Source organism: Hippocampus zosterae, chromosome 2 (assembly GCF_025434085.1).
Source record: "Hippocampus zosterae strain Florida chromosome 2, ASM2543408v3, whole genome shotgun sequence".
In the NCBI taxonomy this organism is placed as follows: Eukaryota; Metazoa; Chordata; class Actinopteri; order Syngnathiformes; family Syngnathidae; genus Hippocampus; species Hippocampus zosterae.
The window spans coordinates 26,746,802-26,769,465 of record NC_067452.1 but is presented as its reverse complement, the minus strand read 5'-3'; the positions used below and the strand labels follow the sequence as shown (position 1 = coordinate 26,769,465).

The 22,664-nt window shown below is 44.0% G+C and overlaps 1 protein-coding gene across 5 annotated transcripts in view; it reads left to right on the top strand.

Moving 5' to 3' along the window:
- The window catches only part of myt1b (myelin transcription factor 1b), a 122,979-nt gene that overhangs the window by 71,699 nt on the left and 28,616 nt on the right, over positions 1-22,664 (top strand). The window contains exon 1 of one of the 5 annotated variants that reach the window (XM_052057832.1): positions 16,132-16,218. The exons of 1 other annotated variant lie outside the window; for it this stretch is intronic. In XM_052057832.1, coding sequence (XP_051913792.1) covers positions 16,182-16,218 — 37 coding nt within the window. In that variant the 5' untranslated portion in view covers positions 16,132-16,181. 3 more of the 5 variants (XM_052057835.1, XM_052057834.1, XM_052057833.1) reach the window with 3 other exon arrangements.

Below are 22,664 nucleotides of genomic sequence, written 5' to 3'. Positions count from 1 at the left end.
AAAATTATTTAAAACTCCAGTTTTAGGGGGAAAATGGTTTCATTGAAATTCGTCTGTCACTGTTAAAACAATAAACAAACAGTATCAGTGGTGCCTGTTTTCGTATTGGTGAAATAAATAAATAAATAAATATCCATCCATCCATCTATTTTCTGATCTGCTTGTGCCCACAAAGGTCGCCACAACCCAAAAATTGTGAAAGGAGCTAAACATGATGAAAGCAGAGTTATAGTCTTGATTGACAGTGCAATGTACTCAGGATTGTGCCCAGTTTTAAATCCCAGTTTAATATCAAAAAGTCACAAGATCATGCTGCCAACTTAAAGTGTCCATATTTTTTTCAAAAACTTCCAGAACAAGACTTGGTGGTGATGATGTCACTTGGACATGAAAACTCATTAACTGCCATCCCTCCCAGTTACAAACCAGACCCGAAAAGTGAATTTTACAGGTCTGAGGATAGCGACTGTTGTGCAGATAGCTTTTGCTTTTCATGATTTCAGTTTTGCTGATTTTTTTTTTTGTTAAGACAAAAATGGTGCCCAGTTTTGCACTGAAGCTGGCCAAGAAAGATGATTCTGATTCTGATTCTGAGTCACCCTTACCTCAGCGCTTTTGTTCGCATTTGTGGTTATTCGGTGTGTTTGCAATGTTCTTATTACTAGGCCCATTTCTACCACGACAGCTTGCAGTTAGCTAGCTACCCATGCCTACATCTGCAAAATACACCATCCCTAGATGCCACAATTTACAGAACATAGCTCAATGTCATTTTTTCAATTCAGAGGTGAGGAGGTAACGCCATGGACAAGCCCGCCGTCCATCCGCTAGACAAGATGAGCCGTGGAAATTTAAGCTCACGGGGTAACTGGGTAATTGAAATGACTTTGTGGGAAACATTGCAGCTATCTGAGGTTTTCAGAGGTTTTCAGTCGCATCCATTTTTAACAGGGTGTGGTTTTATGCCATCAGCGGGCACGCCCACGCAGAGCATTTGAAAGCAAAGACAATGACTTGATTGATGACTCGGCTTCAAGTCTGTTATCAACACTCTTCTCTGTGGTCTTGTTGTGTTATTGTGATTTTACATTTTGTGTAAAAGATACAAACAAAATACCCGATAAAGATGACCTCTTGTAGAGCACAAAAATGCATTGAGAGAAGTTGTCAAACTTTTACACACACGCGCGCACACAAAACAATGCACAACCACCAAGTAAAAGTGTAGCTCGTGGGTTGTAGGATGCCTTGTTAAGAGACACAAAGCCTTTGGCAGGTGCTCCCTTGACCGTCTTTGTCTTTCCCACTCTGTGCTGTTTATTTGTTCCATACAGAGGAAAGTGTCCTTTCTTTTGGCATTAAGGGGAAACAAAGAGCGTAATGCACAACAACAGTGCTACCACTGCACCCTGGCAAAGAAAGGACAGGTGCTCCATGGATTGGAAAACTGAAAGCAACTTCTCCTCTTATTTAAGTAGACTAACAGAAAAGTTGAGCTGAAGTTGAGCGCCGCGTTTGCGTGTGTGTGTGTGTGTGTGTGTGTGTGTGTGTATCACACAAACACAATATATATATATATATATATATATATATATATATATATATATATATATATATATATATATATACATACATTAGAGCTGTCAGTTTAGTGCATTTTTATTGGCATTAATTTAATTTAAAAGTTTACTTTTAAAAAGTTGCCATATTGTTCCACAGTCGCAGTCGTAAACTGAGCTATCATCATAGCACGTCCAGTCTGAAATACCACTTAACTCATTCACTCCCAAAGACGTTTTTAAACGTCTTTTCAGACTTGGTACAGAATTGGCTGGTACTGAATGAGTTAATGGCCAAGCACACAGCTGACGTGAATACTCCGCCCCCTTGTCTCAAACAGACAGCTATGGATCATTTCAAAGTGAAGAAAATGGATGACACTACGAAGAACAAATTTGCTGAAGCCATAGCTAAATGTATGGCTACTGCATGCAAACCTGTCAGCATTGTCCACAGCTCGACTCAAGCTGAAATAATTCGCATTGCTTCTAACGACTCCACTACGGATTGCCAGCGAGAGCCTCCATTACAAGCTGTATACAGAGATTGTACATAGCGGAGAAGGCTAAAGTACACCAAGTGGGAGAAGACATTGTTGGGAGAGAAATAAGAGACTTTGATGAGCCTCCGGTGAATAAAGAGCAGGTAGCCTGACGAATACGATGTATGCCACTGACGTGATTGTTACTTGTTTGGAACTATTTTGTGTGGAAGGTTACAGTGTTCCGTGTCCATATAAATAAAGCAGGTGGAGCTTCTCTGTGTTCGTCTGACAGTGACGGTGCGCTGAGTGCAGTGGTGCAGTGGTAGTGACCTTGCGAACACACTGAAAATAAAACATCTACAGTGTTGTCATCGAACCAAGTGTAGTCATCCGAAGTGATGTCTACACAAAACCGTAGAGAGACTTCCGCGCAAGAAAGACCAACAGAATCAACATAGCCTGACTGCTGTGTTCAAAGCAAACTTGAGAAAAGCGTAGTATGCAACCATGGCTTAAATCCACTCTAAGCTGAGTACTAGTTTACCTTGGATGTGCACTTTCTAATGTTATATTGCTCTGTTTTGATTCCATAAAAGAGCTGTTAAAGCAGCGGTTGTGTGACGAAATATTTTACTTGATGGACAGTAATATTGTGTGAGAGATTATGTATGAATAATTGCTCCAAGTGAAAAATGTTCATGTAAAATTGAAAATTTTAATTGTTATTTCAGTAAATATTTGCATTTTGCACATAGAAAACTGATTCATGATTCCATGTTGATGACAGCATTAAAATGGGGAAAAACCGGCCAAAAAAATATCAAAGGAAATTCAGAAACGATAAAAAATGCGTGAGTAATCCCGATTAATTTTTAGTGAATTTGAGTTAATTATGACAATTGCAATTTTAATTAAACATTTTAATCGTTTGACAGCTCTAATATATATACAGTTTTGTACATATATATATAATAGGGCCCGGTAGTCCAGTGGTTAGCACGTCAACTTCACAGTGCAGAGGTACCGGGTTCAATTCCAGCTCCGGCCTCCCTGTGTGGAGTTTGCAGGTTCTCCCCGGGCCTGCGTGGGTTTTCTCCGGGTACTCCGTTTTCCTCCCACATTCCAAAAAACATGCGTGGCAGGCTGATTGACTCTCTAAAATTGTCCCTAGGTGTGATTGTGAGTGTGGATGATTGTTTGTCTCCGTGTGCCCTGCGATTGGCTGGCAACCGATTCAGGGTGTCCCCTGCCTACTGCCCGAAGACAGCTGGGATAGGCTCCAGCAGCCCCCGCAACCCTAGTGAGGTTCAAGCGGTTCAGAAAATGGATGGATGGATATATATAATATCTCCAAAATGGCTGTAAAACAAGCATGTATTGTTAAAAATAGCAGTGCTTGTATTTGCATGGACTTATTTTCTCAATGTAATAATGATCAATTATCAACTTTAACAAAGCTTGTTAAAGTTGTTAATGGACCATGATAGTTTTACCTTCGTAGTACATGACCAAATGGAAGATGTTGTAAATTGCAAAGTGTAATTCACTTCTAAGTCACAGTGCTCGATCCAAACTAGTAAACTACTGAAAAGTGTTAAAGACAAGGCCAGAAGCTTATTTGAGCTTTTATGGTGAAAATGTCCCCAGCCTACTGCCCGGAGACAGCTGGGATAGGCTCCAGCACCCCCCGCGACCCTAGTGAGGATCAAGTGGTTAGGAAGATGAATGAATGAATGAATGAATGGTGAAAATATCTGACTCCAAAATATTTCCACATTATTATTAGGAATTTGTTATTTTTAGACATCAAAAGACACCATCATCTTTGGAATGTGGTTTGAACTCTGTTTGTTTAGTTGTGAATTATAGTGAAAATCACCTTTTAGGATTTAACACATGGATCAGAATGATATTTCTGCCATTAGTGCCTGATCAATATGGGATAATTCACCAAAGACCAATACTAATATTTGTTTTGTTTTGTTCCCTTTGCATTTGTGTGTCTGAACGGATGTATGTGCGCGGCTGTGTGAGCGTCTGTTTGTGTGTGAAGAGAGGGCCGCCTGCCAGCTGTGCAATCTGTTCAGTAATCTCAGGTCTGGTTTGTACACACACTGCACAATCTGTCCCCCCCTACACACACACACACACACACACACACAAACACACACACACACACACACACACACACGCACGTATATACACACCAACAGTCAACATCAATCATTATGTGGACCATAAAATGTTTGATTAGGTTTAAAGGCACAATATAAATACATGCATGTAGCTCATTTGTGTGCTGGAAATCATTATTTTCCTTTCCTCTTTTGATGTTTGTGTTGTGGCTTTCCAAGTATTCCTCAAGAATTATCAAAAACACTGCTGCCGGCACAATTCTACTTCTGAGGCACTAACCCGGTCTTCCTGATTCACAATAACTTTTATCAGCGCAATTTTGCTTTTCTTTCCTTACAGCCAATTTTGATCTGACACCCTGTTTGTTGTTTCAATGGAAGGCAGAGAAAATTGCCCACTTTTGCTGTTCAGAAACTCCTGCAGCTGCCGGTAATTGCCGCTTGTATGTATGCATGCGTGTGCACGTGCCTGGTAATGTGTGGTTACCACAGTAGGGGTACATGAGGTGGGGAGCTTTGGAGAGCAGGGTCATGGCATTAAAAAAAGCGCTATTAGGAGGAAATGATAGACCAGCCGCTGAAACTCCATTACACATCAATCCCTTAAAAAAGTGAACATGCTTTATCAGAGGGTAACACGAATCATTCAGCATTCATGCGAGCAACTGGCCTCTCTCTGCGGCCCGCTCGCTCCTCCAGAACAGCCTTCTGTTTAAACTGGAAGAATGCCAGGAAAGCTGTGGCGCGCGGGAGCTGAGGAGGCTTCTGCATTGGCTTTGGGGGATGCCCATTTGCCTGAGGCCTGACAAACAGGTGGGGATCTTGGGGGGCAAAGGAAATGGAAGATGAGCGGGGACGAAAGAGCAGAAGATGAGATTTGAAGCCTCCGAAGTACAGTTGGAGGAAATGCAAGATACGCGCAAGGAAAGGGGCAGGAGGAAAGATGCAAATGTGAGAGTATGAAATGAGGTGGAAAAAACGATTAGGATTGAGAACTCAAAGGAGATACAAAAAGTGGAAACAGGGACAGTGTAAAACAGTGACATGTTGGGGCATGCAGTAATCTGTGAATGGAAAATGATTGACAATTTACCACTGTGTGGGGGGGGGGGGGTGTTGTGTGCGTCATGGTTATTCCAGAGAATGAAATAATGTAAAGTTGAAAAAGATTTTTAAAATCTTTTTTTTTTAGTTAATGAAAACTGAGTGAAATTAGTGAAAACTGAAATTTATTGCCTGCTTGCAAAACAAATTAATGCTAAACTTCAGCAAAAATGTCCTTTGTTTTCTTCTTTGTCATTTGGGTTCATTCGAACTATATTCATATTTTTTTCTGCTTTTTTTGGGGTTTGATTTGTGATTGGTTGTTCACCCTCCCTAAATGAAATGGCATCTTCTTTTTGAGTTTCCCTTGCCCAACATTTGGCCTTTTTTAATCTTGCACCTCACCTCACTTGTATCCGGATCTCGTTCTTTCGGTCACGACCCATAGATCAGGTTTGGGACGTAGATCGGCCGGTAAATTGAGAGCTTCGCCCTTTAGCTCAGCTCCTTCTTTACCACGACAGACCGATACAAGGTCCGCATCACAGCAGACGCTGCACCGATCCAACTGTCAATCTCTCGCTCCCTCCTGAACAAGATCCAAAGATACTTAAACTCCTCCACTTGGGTCAAGATCTCCTCCCCGACCCGGAGAGGGCATTCCACCCTTTTCCGACTGAGGACCATGGTTTCAGATTTGGAACTGCTGATCCTCATCCCAACCGCTTCACACTCAGCTGCGAAACGCTCCAGTGAGAGTTGGAGAGTCCTGCTTGAAGGAGCCAACAGTACCACATCATCTGCAAAAAGCAGAGATGCAATACTGAGGCCCCCAAAATGGACCCCCTCAACGCTTCGGCTGCGCCTAGAAATTCTGTCTATAAAGGTGATGAACAGAATCGGCGACAAAGGGCAGCCTTGGCGGAGTCCTACCCGCACTGGATAACGATTCCCACTTACTGCCGGCAATGCGAACCAAACTCTGACATCGGCAGTATAGGGACCGAACAGCCCGTATCAGGGGGCTCAGTACCCCATACTTCCGAAGCACCCCCCACAAGACCCCCCGAGGGACACGGTCAAATGCTTTCTCCAAGTCCACAAAACACATGTGGACTGGTTGGACAAGTTCCCACGTCCTCTCGAGGACCCTGCTTAGGGTGTAGAGCTGGTCCACAGTTCCACGGCCAGGACGAAAACCACACTGCTCCTCCTCAATCTGAGGCTCGAGTTCCCGATGGACCCTCCTCTCCAGCAGCCCCGAATAGACCTTACCAGGGAGGCTGAGGAGTGTGATCCCTCTGTAGTTGGAACACACCCTCCGGTCCACGTTTTTAAAAAGAGGGACCACCACCCTAGTCTGCCAATCCAGAGGCACTCTCCCCGATGACCACGCGATGCTGCAGAGGCGGGTCAACCAGGACAGCCCCAGAGCATCCAGAGCCTTGAGGAACTCCGGGCGGATCTCATCCACCCCTGGGGCCTTGCCACCGAGGAGCTTTTTAACCACATCGGTGACTTCAACCACAGAGATAGGGGAGCCCACCTCAGGATCCTCAGACTCTGCTTCCTCCGAGGAAGGCGTGTTGGTGGAGTTGAGGAGGTCTTCAAAGTACTCTGCCCACCGGTTCACAACGTCCCGAGTCGAAGTCAGCAGTGCCCCATCCGCACTGTATACGGTGTTAATGGTGCACTGCTTCCCCCTCCTGAGACGTCGGATGGTGGACCAGAATTTCCTCGAAGCCGTCCGGAAGTCGGCTTCCATGGCCTCACCGAACTCTTCCCACGCCCGGGTTTTTACCTCGGCGACCGCCGAAGCTGCGTTCCGTTTAGCCAGTCGATACCCGTCAGCTGCCTCTGGGGTCCCACAGGCCATAAAGGCCCGATAGGACTCCTTCTTCAGCTTGACGGCATCCCATACTGCTGGTGTCCACCAGCGAGTACGGGGGTTGTCGCCACGACAGGCACCAACCACCTTACGGCCACAACTCAGATTGGCCGCCTCAACAATAGAGGCACGGAACAAGGTCCATTCGGACTCAATGTTCCCCGCCTCCCCCGGGACATGGGAAAAGCTCTGCCGGAGGTGGGAGTTGAAACTCTCTCTGACAGGGGATTCTGCCAGACGCTCCCAACAAACCCTCACGATACGTTTGGGTCTGCCAGGACGGACCGGCATCTTCCCCCACCATCGGAGCCTACTCACCACTAGGTGGTCATCAGTTGACAGGTCTCTTCACCCGAGTGTCCAAAACATGCAGCCGCAAATCCGATGATACAACCACAAAGTCAATCATCGAACTGCGGCCGAGGGTGTCCTGGTGCCAAGTGCACATATAGACACCCTTATGTTTGAACAAGGTGTTCGTTATGGACAATCCGTGACGAGCACAGAAGTCCAATAACAAAACACCACTCGAGTTCAGATCGGGGGGGCCGTTCCTCCCAATCACGCCCTTCCAGGTCTCGCTGTCATTGCCCACGTGAGCATTGAAGACCCCCAGCAGAATAAGGGAGTCCCCAGCAGGAGTACTCTATAGCACACCCTCCAAGGACTCCAAAAACGGTGGGTACGCTGAGCTGCTGTTTGGTCAGGACCCGTCCCCCCACCCAAAGACGGAGGGAGGCAACCCTCTCGTCTACCGGTGTGAACCCCAATGTATAGGCACTGAGCCGGAGGGCAATGAGTATGCCCACACCTGCTCTTCACCTCTCACCGTGAGCAACTCCAGAGTCGAAGTGAGTCCAACCCCTCTCGAGAGAACTGGTGCCAGTACCCAGGCTATGTGTGGAGGCAAGTCCGACTATATCCAGTCGGAACTTCTCTACCTCGCACACCAGCTCGGGCTCCTTCCCTGCCAGAGAGGTGACATTGCACGTCCCTAGAGCTAGCTTCTGCAGCCGAGGATCAGACCGCCAGGGTCCCCGCCTTTGGCTGCGGCCCAGCTCACAATGCACCCGGCCCCTTTGGCCCCTCCCTTGGATGGTGAGCCCATGAGAAGGGGGACCCACGTTGCCTCTTCGGGCTAAGCCCGACCGGGCCCCATGGGTGTAGGCCCGGCCACCAGGCGCTCGCCAACGAGCCCCACCTCCAGTCCTGACTCCAGAGGGGGGGCCCGGTGACCCGCGTCCAGGCAAGGGAAACTGAGATCCATTAGTTTTACTCATCATAAGGGGTCTTTGAGCCGTGCTTCGTCTGGTCCTTCACCAAGAACATAAAGCCCCAGACAACTTAGCTCCTAGGATCATTGGGACACACAAACCCCTCCACCACGGTAAGGTGACGGCTCACGGAGGGGAGGCTGGTTTCCCATCCACATATATTTTTTTTTTCAGGAGAGGCGTACAAAGCCTCAGAACACATTGTCATTATATCTCAGAGGCAACAATTTTAATTGCACCACAAAAGAAAAGTAAATTGTGTGACAAATAGTATATCACAGCTGTCATTTAAACTTTGATCCCTGTGTTTTAGAGTTAAAGTTAATAACACAATGGCATTGTCATAAGACATCTGCAAAGCAGTCGCTTGAAAAGTTAATTTATGCAGTCCTGGATCTGGGACCTCCCATTTGAGACAAAATAGTCACTCAGAGGCCACCAATAATGATGATGAAATAAAATCCCTTTAATTGGCACTTCCCACATCTCTGTACTATTTTCGGTATGGTTTTCAGCGGTGTAGAACTGCACAACATTATCCCGTAAAGTGCTTCTGCTAAAATTCAAAAGTCTTTCAAGACACACAGAAAGTCTCATTTTTATGGCACTTTGTTCAGCACTCGATGTGGACACGACAGTATGAATGCATAAAAAGTACCATGACAACTCATCCCTTCAATTAAGTTCTCTGATCTGAGTAGACAAGCTCAAAGGTTAACACACTTATTTCCCAAAAATGTTTGACCATATAAAAATTCACAATGTGACTAGACCTTTTTTTTCTCTGTCGCAGATGGTGATTCGCCAATGTGTCAAACTGCTGCAGTACACGAAAAAAAAGACTTGGTTTTTGGTTGTACATGATTAAAATGTGTTCAACTCACACTTACCATTTCTTTATTTTGCGCATTTACTGTCAAATTTTCTTTGTGTTTAGTGTCATTGTCTCATTTCGTCATCATCCACTAGTACTGAATATCTAAAAATCAGCCCGTTTCGGCCCGAGACGATATTGCATATTAATATTCACCCACTCCTAATTAGAATGAAATGTTTCTTTGTAGATGCGACTTTTGCATGATGGCAGAGCAATGTACACCAAAGATTTCATTGAATGGTAACAATGAAATACTGTCGCTTTCAGTCACTTGAAAGTAGATTCATAATTAGGGATGTAGCAGCAGTGAGTATCTGAACCTTAATCTGCATGAAGGTATGTTCGAACATTAATTAATGGAGTCCGCACATTTGTTCCTTTTCGGGGGCTTTTGTGAGACGTTTTCTTTGTGGTTGAGTGAAATAAGCACAAGGCTGGAGGAAAAAGCCACAAGGTGACAACATCAGTGAGCTATCTTGAGTTGGGTTACTTGGTTGCTATGGATACACTATATGCACTAGCTCTTGACACATGCACTCCTTCAGCCTGACCTCTTTCAGATTGCCTTCACTATCATAACATCAGTCACCCATTTTCAGCCCCCTCCCGCCACCCCCTCCCTCAAACAGCCGAGGGTATTAGCATACAGATGTCTTACTTGCTCGGCTAATGTATGCAGCACTTGTGAATGTGTTGAACTATGTTAGACACTGACAAGCCACAATATTATGAGGCCTTTCACAACATCATGATATCCAAAGACAGAAGCTGCATCACATATTTTGCCTGAAATTAATTTAAAGCAATGCTCACTTTCGATTGCCACCGTTAGCCAGGTATGATTTTAACTTAACAATATGTTTACTATTGTGATGTATCGAGAGTCATTATCTTTGGAATGCACAATATAATGAAGCTCTTGTGTTGGATATCATTATATTTTGCAAGTACTCTTAACATGCTTACTGGTCGATACGTGTGCGCACATTTTAGAAACAAGAGTTTATCCACCAAGAAATGAGCGAAATGGCCGCCACAAATACGTATTGAATGGTCTTATGAGAGAAACATGCAGGAAACCGAGATGTTTTGTGGTACTGATTGTTGAATTTAGTTTGCTGGAACTTGAGTGCCTGTCAGAAACAAGTGGAAAAAAAGAGGGTGGGCCTGAGCTGAACTCCTCCCATCCATTCAAAATTAGCAGCCCTACCCCCAACACCCGCTTTTCCTTCTTCCTCTCGCGTTTTCTTCTCGAGCCTCATGAAACAAGCCACCTACACTTCAGGACATCTGCTAAGCTGATTTTCTGGGGCTTAGCAGCACCACAGTGGTATCAAAGAGATTAGGTGAAACAACATCCAACTTTGGCTTTGTGCTGTCAGTCCTCTGCAAATGCGCCATGAGTGCGCTCTTGGCTGTCCACAAGTTTGCTGCGTGTGTGCGTGGGTGCATGTTTTATGCCCCGTGTTACAGTGGCATAAAGTCACAGAGCTGGTGTAATGCCGCTGGATCTGGAGTGTGAGCGCTTCTTTGCGAGCAGGAAATCACAGACGGCAAACACAGCGCAGCTAAAGAGTATCTCTCAGATTTTGCTTTTAAGTCAAACCAATCCTGGGTAGGAAAATAAACAGCACTTGGCATCATGTGTAAAGCATTTCACTTTTTAGATGCATTCAACCTGCAGTCACCTGGAGTCTGTCAAACATTTTACCACTGTGCCTGTGCGGCAACTATGTGGTTTTCCTGCATAAAACTAGAAAATGAATGACGGTTTATGAAGCAGAAGGGACTCTATCTTTCATATTAAGCATGCATGCTGGTTAATGCTTAGTAACTATCCGCACAGATAATTAAGTAGTGAAATGTAATAATGTCATTCATCCCTCCGGGTTAAGGGTTTGAATAATTGCTGCAGAGTCAGCCTTCTATGCATTATATTTGCCAGCATGTGTGTGCGTGTGTGTGTGTTTGTGTGTGACCACGAACACACGCTTGTCTCACCGCCGCTTGTGTGCGATCAAGAGAGAGAGTTCTCATTTGTGTGTGCGTGTTTTTTTGTTTCTTCCCAGCAGCTTTCACTTTTTTGTGCTTGCTAACTAGAGAAAAAAAGAGAGGAGAGGCACGGAGGGAGGGTGTTTGAAGGAAGAATAGAGTGCAAGCCAAAGAGCATCGGGTGCTGTGTCAGTCTGATATTTTCCATAGTGACAGCTGGGCCCAAAAGCTCAGACCCTTTTCTTCTGGCGCACAAAGCCCATTAAGTATGCCACTCGCTCAGTGGCCCCCGCAGCCTCCAAATTGCTCCAAGCTCCTCCCAAAAGTGTGGCAGTCTTTGTCATTGTAATCAGCCCTTGTTTGTGAAGTGCTGCCTGTATTTACCACCGCTATGGGTGCACATTTGCCCAGCCTGCTGCGAATGCAGGGAAGTCACATGGGGAAAGTATAAAGAAAGCAAAAAAAAAGTGGTGGGGAGGCCTGAACCGAGAAGATGGGGATGAACAGAGGGGATACAAAGATGGTGGGTTTGGGGCAAGTGTGGGGAGAAGGTGCAAAAGTGAAATGATGATCAGTAAAGAAAAGTCTGGAAAGATTAAGTAAAGTGCACAAGCATCTGCACATATGCGAGGCAATAAAGTTTTAGCTACCAAACAAACGAGCGCCCCCTCAGGCTATTTGTGTTTTTCTGGCAGTGCTGGGACTAAAACATGACAAATTCAGGGATTTACTGGAATCTTAAATTTCTCAGCAATTACCATAAGTAATGAAATGTATTAAACGAAACCAATTGAACACATTTCATGACGATATATGTTGTCATCACTAAATACAGTATGCAGCAGAGCATAGCACCGTGCTTGAGAGGTGCTTTGGGTCACACGGGATGAACCTGCTTCCAGCACCTTCATCCCCGACTGAAGAAATGTCCGACCTGTCTCTTCTGCACGTCCCAGTGTCACATACTGACACACTATCGGTGGCGCAAGGAGGTCTCCAATTGTCACATGCATGACCAACTCCGTAATCCGCAATGGGAAATCATGCGGTGTAGCTGCAAAAGTCATGCATGAAGCCCAGCGGGTCTATTTCTGACTCTGCAACCATGGCACACTCAGTTGTAGTGCGCTCAGAACACCCTGATTTTTATGCAAATGAAGGATGGTGTGAGGATTGGCAGGAAAAAGACTACTTCCATCCCGCAACAGTGCACAAAGGCGCGAACGTCCCGTTACGCCCAGATCTACCTGTGCAAAGTCTAGCTAAAAAAACAAAACAATGTGCAAGACTTGTGACTTTGCAGGGTGACGAGAGGTCATCTGGTCACAGCAGGAGGGTGGGCGCTACGACACCCGTCTGGACTGTGGCCTGAAAAAGTAGGGGTGCAAATGGGGGCTTATTTAGACTGCCCTGTGAAGCTGCTACATAGCTCCAGGCGTGTCCATGCAGATGAGGAGATCCAAGCTTTGGCATTAAAAACACAGAGACTTGTGTAACTGACAACCCCCCCACCCCCACCCCACCCCACCCCCCCACCCACACACAGCGACATCAAGGTACAGTGCGCAAGCCGAGGAACAGACGATGTAGGGGATTGGGGCCACATGATGCCTTTTGGCAGAGCTGACCCCATTCCACTTGTCACCCCCCTCCCCAACCCTCTCCACCTCCCCACAACCCCCAAAACTTCTCCCCAAGCTGTGATGGGATGGGGTAAGCAGGAAGGGGAGACGACAGGGAGGGGTGGGTCTCTTGAGATGATGGTCATCCTCAGTGGCATCCAGACCAAACTTTGTCTCTTGGCTTCCTCCCTCCTTTCCCTTTGAGTGTTTGCACACATGCCTGGTAAGGATTCATAACTCCCTCCAAAGAGTGACGCAGTGTAATAAGTGAGTAATGAAGAGCCAGAGGCACTTTGAGCCTTTATTATGTTAAAAGGCAGCCATGCGAGGCAGCGCTTATTTTTACCCCCACAGTTGATTCCACTAGCAAATGTGCTAACTTGGATAGATGTTCAAATGAAAAACAAAGTCCAAATCCATTGCCTGTGTCTAATGGGAGCTGACAGATATGGGCAAGATCATGCTGCACGGATGTTAGAGACGAGAGAGTCTGGTTGGGGGAAGGTGAAAGAAAGTGCATGTGTGTGTTGATGAGGGGGCGGGGCGGGGCTATCTGATCTTTAATATCCATCTGTACATGCGTGAGTGGGTGGGTGAGTATATGCAAGCGTCGAACAAAAAAAGCAACAAAGAAAAAGGTTTTGAAAAATAAAAACCTCTTTTACACGTTACAAGTTTTTTTTTTCCTGAAATCAAACAAACCAACATACACTATATGTGACTCTCCATTGCCACTTGCACCTGAAAAGTTATTTCCATTTGTGATGTGAGCAATATTAGGGATAATTACAAGGATGACTTGATTGCTGCACTTTTTATTCACCATATGCTATGATGCAATGTATTATGTAACTGTATAACTATATTAAACTGCACAGTGTGTTGTCTATGTTTGCTTTTTTTTTAATCTGCTGTATGCAGCCAGGCCAGCATTGTGGGTTAGGGCTAGAATTTTCTTGCCTTGATAAATAAAGGTGAAATAAATAAATAAATAGGTACAATGAAGATGTACTGAGATCTTCCCCTAATTAGCTTGCGCAGGTCCTTTTTTTTTCCTCAACAAGGACTTGTTTCCTTCTCTTGAGTGTGCCCGTGTGTGTATTTGCTTTAACTTTATTGTCATCGCCATCTCCAGGACAGCTGGAGGCTGTGTCAGAGTTCAGCTGCCTGCTCGAACAGAAGGGAGAATAAAGTGGATGGTGTGTGTGTGTGTGTGTGTGTGTGTGTGTGTGTTATGGGGTTGGTAGTCTATGCTATGTGTATTCATTTGGGTGCTGTTGCGTATGGCCAAACTTGTAGAATGTGTGTACAGTTAGTAGGCTAATAACAGAGCCGTGGTCAGTAAGAATACTACACGTTGTCTACCATATATGTATATACTGTATATAAAAGTCACTTGCATGAGTGAAAAATGTCAGTGCTGCTTAATTAACAGTGCCTTATTTTTTTTTATTCATAAGCTCCCCAAAACACAATATAGTAAGAAGTGAAATAATGATAGCTGTTTATTGTAACTTTTTAATGCCAATAAAGTGGGGTTCAAATGCAATTCTGTGGGTTTGGTTTACTTCATTTTACACTTTTATTGTGTTGGACACCACAGAGAAAACCAGATGACACAATCCAATTGAGTTGAGTTGAGTAAAGTGTTTAATCTATGATAAAAATGATCATCTCTCAAACGGGAATCAATGCAGACGGTGGCTTATGCTGTATCAAATTTGTGTCGCGCACAACACAGAAAAGCAGAACAAAGTTCGGTTTTGTACTTTATGACTGTGTTTGCTTTATTTTTTATTGTTTAATTTCACTGAAGTGTGTTTTACTTGTGAGTTTGGTTTATCTTAGCTCATTGGCTTCTGTTTCATAACTGTTTTGGGATTTTTTTTCCCCTTCTGTTTGTTTCAGTACTTAATAACTGTCGTTTTAGTATAGTTTAGTTCATGTTTACAACTTCATAAGTGTGGGTTTAGTTTAGTTTGGATTATTATTATTATTATTTGTTCATAATTTATTCAAAGCTTACAGTTATTTCGAAGTTTTTTAAGTGACATTTGGTTTGGTATCATGGGCTGTACACTCTTATTTGAGTGTTATTTGTGATGACTCAGCATTAGTAACGTTTTTTTTCTGTTTTAAAACTAATTTGTTTGTTCAATTACTTTTGCAATTGTGAGTACACTTCAAATTATGTTAATTTAAATTTTGGATTGCAGTAAAAACTGAACTTTGCATAATCTTCATATAGTGAGTTGTTGCTTTTTCAGATACAGAACTAAGGATGCTGGTTGACAAACAAATAACAGATTATAAATGCACCTGCTTGGCTATAATCAAATGCAACTTTTCTAAACAAAGAGGTAAAAACAATCTTTTTTTTTGTGAATGAATGGAGATGAAATGAAATGAAGAGGAGAAGTGTTAGGTGGTGTGTTGATGGCGGTATATCCCCCCATTCCATCTTGGAGGGATGAGGATAATGGGAGCAAGCAATGGGAGAGCTCATTATCTGGCCGACCATCTGCTATTGGGAGGGAGGAACTGTCTGTCTGTCCCAGACACACACAGACACACACACACACACTCACACATTGTGAAAAGGCCGGCCCGGGAGTTAGAGTGAAAATGTTCCTCTAACTTACCCAAATTAGCTGTACATCTGCTATATGTGTGCTCCTTGTGGCCCAAAGAGTGGAGTCAAGGCACCCTTGACAAAGTGCAACTTGCAAATTAATAAAATACACAAAACAATATGATCTTGAGAGTGGGGTATGCGCTTGATGCAAATATGATTATGTATACTCCCCTTTCCTAAACTTTTCACTGAAGTAATCTTCTTTTGAGAGTTTTTTTTTTTCCCCCCCAAGTATAGCATGCTCATATATCAGCTGTAAAAAGTGAAAGGAAATGAGATGTCAGTCCCGGTTGTGTGTATTAATGCTTTTAAATCACATTGCTGAGGGAGCTTCGTGTGACTGTGAGAAGTTGTCGGCCACAGCAGATGCTCTTTGTTGCAGTGCAGGCTATTGTTGAAAGCTGAGACTTTAGGGGTGATGGGGGGGGGGGGGGGTGATGATGACAGTGATGATGATGATGGTGTGCTGGGGGTGTTACTCGGCCTTGGGCCAGCTCCCAGCAGTAGGAGAACACAGCGCCTCGCTATTGGCTCCCTGTAGCTGTCAATCCCCGTCTCCCCTCCCCCGGCCCGGCAAATTGAAGTAAAGTTTGAGCAAGTTTGTGCTGCACTTGTAAAAAGTTGGAGGCGGCACTTGAAGCTCGCCACACGCGACAGACAGACAGACGGAATGGCTGCAAAGATGAAGCTGTGTCGCACTTTCCTAGGTTCGTATCAATAACTTGTATTCACTTTAGCAGCAAACTTTCCAAAGTCTTTGTGTGTAAAAGTAACTCATTCATTTGAACGGCGGTTGTCCGTATTTGATGGTTTCGGTCCAATCTTCCCAGTGAACAAAACACATCATTTTATGTTTTGTCCGAATGTTTTAAACAAGTGAGATGGTTTTATTTATTTATGTATTTATTTGTTTATGTATTTATTTTTAACACATGCTCGTGGTTGGGGGATTACAGTTTTGCATCAGCACACCCCTGTAAAAAGTTTGGCGTCAACAAATGACAAAATCAGACATATAGTTTTCCAAATAAACTTCCCTCTGTCTACTTGTCTCTAAGTATCCAGACAAAAGAGTTGATCCCCCGAGGGGGACCTTGTGGCTGTGGTACCGTGGGGACAATGCCAAGCTGCGGGCTGATTACAAACTTTTTTTGTTGTTGTTGCGTTAGTCTGTCGGCTTGTTCCATCTGTCGAGAGCCCTTCGGGGCCTCCCGGGTCCCAACCTTACTACTCAGTCAGCTGCTGCCCTATGTAATATTTATGCACAATATCACCACCATACAACTTCATTCAGAAGTGGTAGGAGGCCTCGGTGCCATCTGCACTCACAGCTCTCATCTTATGAGTCCACATTCACTTGCCGCAAAGCAATATCACTTTAAAGTTGTCTTTTAACATTGCCATCTAATAGTAAGATCTGCTCCTCAACTTCAGGACATAACATTGATTAAAATACTCAATTATGAATTCAAAATTCTAACACTGCTGTACTTTTCCCAGTTTCATTTTTTTTTTAATTACGTAAACTGTAAAAGTACGGTAAATATACTTTTCATTCTGTGTATGTCTCTTATTTTGATTAAAATAAAACAATGTTCCAAAAACATCAACGTTTAATTTCAAATTGTCCTTCAGGTGGATGTTTTTCATTTCCCAAATAGCTGGATTCATGCAATACAATTAACTTCCAAAGTTGTATTTCACTTAAATTGAAATACTAATACAATGTGCAAAGCACAAGTTGTATTGGGGGGGGGCAACAGTAATTTAATTTGGAACAACTTCAAAATATAAATTACAGACATTTATGAAAACAATCTTGGTTAGGAAAACAAAGCTAGCAGGTGTTCACTCCAAAACAATGTGCTGAGTTGTTTTTCCTTATATCTTTGAGTTGTGAGGACAGCAGTTCTGCAAACTCTTATTTATTTGTCGTGAAGTGCCAGAAAGCCAGTTGCCACAACAGCAAAACATAAAATGTCAAATGAATTGCCCAGTTTAAAATGTTATCAATTATTGACATTTTGAGTTCACCTCACTTTTTTCTTCCAGACTCTGTATGTTTTAATCTACGGTGTAACACGGGAGTTGAGCTGCTGTCACCGTATCATGAAATGAGATGAAACAATGAAGTCGACTTTGAAATTAGCACCACCAATAGCGTTGTATCTGGACATCAAGCCTATTGAAACAGCAAATGAAGGAAAGACAAAAGCCTTTGTGGCCTCAACAATAAACTTGTGTAAGTGATTGTGCCGCTCTGAGAGCTGTCCAGGGTACTGATGATCACATGCAAAAACTCTGGAGCTCTCCACAGGCCCAATTACACCAGCAAGTCTATTTTAAAGCGGGGACTGTCTTTTTCATGTATGTGCAGTCCTGACTTTGTCACTTTCTTACCGGGCCTAACTTTGCACAGGGCCTCCTACCTTGTTCCTCTCAGCTGGATCAAGGCCCGGGATATTTCATAACCCCCTCACCATCATCCCCCACCCGCCTTGTTTATTCGATTGTCGCCCCTGTTGTGTGAGTCCCCTCTCCTACGCAAGCAGCCACAGTCTGAAATCATACTGATGCGATGTGCACGCCCGGTGATTGATTTCAGCTCCAATGCATAACAATGGGATTGCACAAAAAGAGCCTGCTGCAAGGAGATAAGAATTTAATAGAATTTCTGAAAGCTGAAGGTTGGGCTTTTTGAATATTCACTGCGTGCGTGGCGTGGAGACGGCAGATAAAGAATGGCATTTGTGGCGACTATTCTCAAATGGCTTGTAATGAATGGTTGTCATTTCCACTAATGGTTTCAAAACAGCAAAGCAAAAAAAGAGAGAGAATAGCACACCAACATTTGGAAGTGACTTAAGATGCTCTCTTTGCTGCTAGGAGTTGGCATTTTTCTCAGTGAATCTGGCAACAAATCTGCGACTGTGATGTCACTGCTCCAAACTTGAATCCAGCATGTTAACACGTGTCTATGAGCCATCTTGTGTTCGGCCTGAGACATTAGATTTAAAATAAGGAATGTCTCTGCGAATGGTGAGTAACTCCATCACTGCTGAATCGTAGTAGGAAAAAAAAATCCCCTTTGAATGAATTATTGGACTGTACCATTTTCAGGTAGGCGTAGGGAGGAGAAGGTTTCAATTATGGCTACAGCACCGAGAGTTGAGTGGTATGTCAAACTCGAAGATGCTTGCTTTGACTGATGTCATTAAGGATGGCGGAAAACTTTTTGGCCTTTTCAATATGTTCATCAGATTGAAATGCATCTGTCCTTGTTTGAAATCGGCAGCTTTATTGGCTCAGTTCATGCATGTGTTTAGGAGCGAGTGAGTGGGGGGAGAAAGTCAGCGAAAGGCGGGTGGGGTGTGTGTGTGCGGGGGGGGGGGGGGGGTGTTCAAGTACCAGAGTGTGTCGTGAGGAGTGTGCGTGCAATTTGCGTGTGTGTGTGTGTGTGTGTGTGTGTGTGTGCGTGTGTGTGTGTGTGTGTGTGTGTGTGTGCGTGTGTGTGGAGGGGGGGGGGGCATAGCGGAGACTGATAGGGGGTGGTCCTCAAGCCCTGCCCATGTGATGCTCGAGGTTTTACTACAGCTTCCGTGATGTCATGGCAAAGGGCGGAGGGAGGAGAATGGGGGGGTGGAGGGGAGGAGGGGATACAATGGCTCATGAGGGAAAGGTAAGTCAATATTGGGGTTTTTTTTTCTCGCTGACAAAGGCAAATGAAGCCATGTTTTTGCTTACAAACAAGTAACATCCCTCACGCCTCCACCCGAAGCCGTGAGCCGGTGCTGCGCTTGACCGAGGCCGCTCGCTTCCTCTCCATCATTACTTGCCACATCTGGACGTTTGGACCGGGATACAAAAAAAATAATAATAATCATTTTTAAGACGATTACTCGGATGTTGTTGTCGTTTCAAGCGAACTTCTTCATCTCCAACTATTCGAACACGGAGGCGGCAGCGACGCTATATTACTGATTCCAGGTAATGAACTACCTTGGTGTTTTTAATGCGTGTATACTTTTGCATACTTAATTAATCAGGTCGTCGATCGTTCGCGGTTGTTTTTTTTCCCTCACGCGCTTGAATTGGAACTTCCTCGCATTTAAATTGTAGCTCGGAAACTAAGTGTGTTTTAATAACAGTATGCGGGACACCTGCTACAACTATGGCGCGTCTATCCACTTCTTGTGCTGTTGATACTTCGCCAACGTGCTCGGTGTGTGTCTGCGTGTCAGTGTATGAGTGCGTGTGCGTGTGTTTCACAAATAGTACTTGTCCTCTGCGAGTGCTCTTTTATGGAAGGGTGTCCTGTACTTGAGATGTATCCTCCACTCTGTCCTCTAGCTTCCGTTTACAATACGTTATATCGCCGCCACTCGGCGAATATATCCCGGCCATATTTTTATACTAGCTGCATTTGTGTTGTTCGTGGTGCAAAGTGTGCAATCTGATGAGCGGAGTTTGCTGGTAAATCCGCGCTTTGGTTGCAATGCGAGAGATGGATGGATGGAACGTTTTAACGAGGGAGCGGTTGGCCATTTGATCCTCTCCAGTGGAAAAAAAAAACAAGCGATGCTCTTTTCAAATGTCAGCCGTCTTAAATGGCGTGCATCCCCGAAAAAGTCGAGTCAAGAAATAATCATCTTTGTTGGGGACACTGGCTGTATATTCTGTGGTGATTTTTTTTTAAATAAAAGGAGCGTGTTGTGGATTCTCGACCCGCGGTGCATAATGTGGACCTGTGTTGTGTTTTTCCCCCCAAACACAATCCTCCCCTCCTTTTGCTTGCTTTCCTTACATGGCCACGTAATGTGTGTGTGTGTGTATGCGCGGAACTCGGTCTGTCAATGCACCTGCGTCCTAAGATGGAGGAAAGAGATGAGCGATGATGATGATGATGAGGATGATGACAGTGAAGAAGCGCACTATATGTGTCTTTCACTGTATAGGCAGCTGCACATTTGATTCCATTTCCTATAAAAATACTTTAGAAAAAAGTTTTTCCGTTATTTTGTGCTAATGGCTCAGCTTGGTCAAGGTTATAGCAAGGAGTGGTAATACTCAATTTAGTCCTGTCTTCAAAGTACAGCAACTTTATTGAGGCATTCAAAGCTTGCAATGTTGCTGCAGGTCTTACAACGTGTCATGTGATGTTGTAGAGAAGATGACGCTTCCTTTTCAAATTCTGTTGAAAATTTGTCCACTTAAAGTGACTTTGATGTGATGCACCGCTGACAGATGTGATGAACATTTTGTTGTTGTTGTTTTGTTTTGTTTTCCTGTGAAATGTAGCCCAGTTTCAAAGGATTACAGAATTAGGTTATTGGTGCCTGATGTTGTCACTGGAGACTATCGAGCTTGCATGCAGCTCAGTTTGAGCTCACCTCTGTGTCTTTAGGTACCTTAATGGCAAACCTTTCAATTTATTAGGGACTGAATGGACTCTGGCGAGGACAGCAGGTGCCGGAGGAGAGAGTGTAATAAACATGTTGGAGGAGCAGCTGGGGCCAAATTGCACCCTCGTCATTCAAAGCCTATCAGAAATCTCAGCCGTACAAGCAAAGGGCAGGGTCCTGCAGGCTTTCAGTGGAGAGCAGGCATTTCAAATGACATGCTTGGAAATAATGAATTTCAAACAAAATGAATTCTGACGACAAGAATGCAAAACATACAATCTTGTGACACAGAACTGTGCGGTGGCAGTGCCACGCTTTTTATGTGATAAGCAGCAGTGACACATTTGTTGTTCTTTAGATGCTGAGGTCAGGGTGGCCCTCAGGGGAGCTTCTCCAAAAGCTGTTACTTTACTCTCCTCCGTCGCTTTGCCTCTGTCCCATAACTGCCGGGACCAGGCATTTGTCCTGATACCAGCCTTTTCACGGCTCTCTTTACACACTGTCTCACCTCCAGATTGCACCGAGCCCCTTAAAAACAGCAACAAAATGATTCGGATGTAACGACTACGCTCTCTTTTCTGTGCGATTTTTATCTTTTTACTCCTCCATAACTTTTGATTTGTGATTCTCTTTCTTCTTTGCCAACTCTAATCACATTGTATTGTGACTAAAGCCTTCTTTACGGGAGCAGGAGTGTACAGCTGGCTTGGCCCTGTGTGTACACTTAATACTGTTACAGTCAGCCCACTCTGGTATTTAATCTAACTATGGATTTAGGGCTCTTTGCTCCGTTGTCCCAGTACAGTAAGCTGCAAGTAATGGTATTACCCTTGCATAAACTTTCTTTTGAGGGAAAATACAAAATTCTGCGTTCACAAAGATAATAATGTTGACACCGTGGACAAATATGACTTACTATAAATCATGTTTTTCTTTGCACCTTGTGGCGTAATGCTGCACTGCATCATTGAAGTGTTTTGAATATTTTGTCCCTAATGTCAAAAGATGAACAAACTAAAGTACTGTACTACAAATACTGCACCCGCAGCACGACACAACAAAAAAACAAAAATGAGCATTATTATCATGTTAATAAATATTTGATGCAGCCGTTGTGTTGGATTTCATTCGATTATGCAGTGTACGTGTCTTGTGAGTGGATGTATTTGCAAATCCGCAATGAAAGGAATTTGCGAGCTTTAAAATAAAGCATGTTTTCTGTCAGATCAGATTTCTTTTAATCCATTCACTGTGCATTAAAGCGTCCCTCAGATAATCTCACATCCTTTTGCTTCTAATTAAACAAACCAACCCCAGTGAGCAACTAATTGTCTCATCCACCTCCAAGTTTTGCAGTGAAATAATGAGATGCAAGTCTTTTTGGGTACACAGAAAAAGCTTTAGCTTCGAATGTGTCAGGTTTTTTTTTTTTTTTGCCTCTTAATGACTAAATGTGGAATTTGATAGAGGGAGATCAACGGTAGATCGCTCTAGTAGGAACATTTGCTCAGTACTCAACTCAGAGAACAGTGACTTTATCTGAGGAAAAAAAAAGTGTCCTAAAACACTGTTATACATTTTGCATTTTGTAAGTGCTCGCAGTTCCTTGGCCTCTCAGCTAACAGTCCAGGACAAATGTTCACTTCACTTTACTTTCAAGGAAAGGGGGTGGGGGGTGGGGCAGGGGGGTATCCTGAAGGAGATTGAAGTGTTTTCATGGATGTTCGCGGGTATGTCTGGAGACAGCTGAG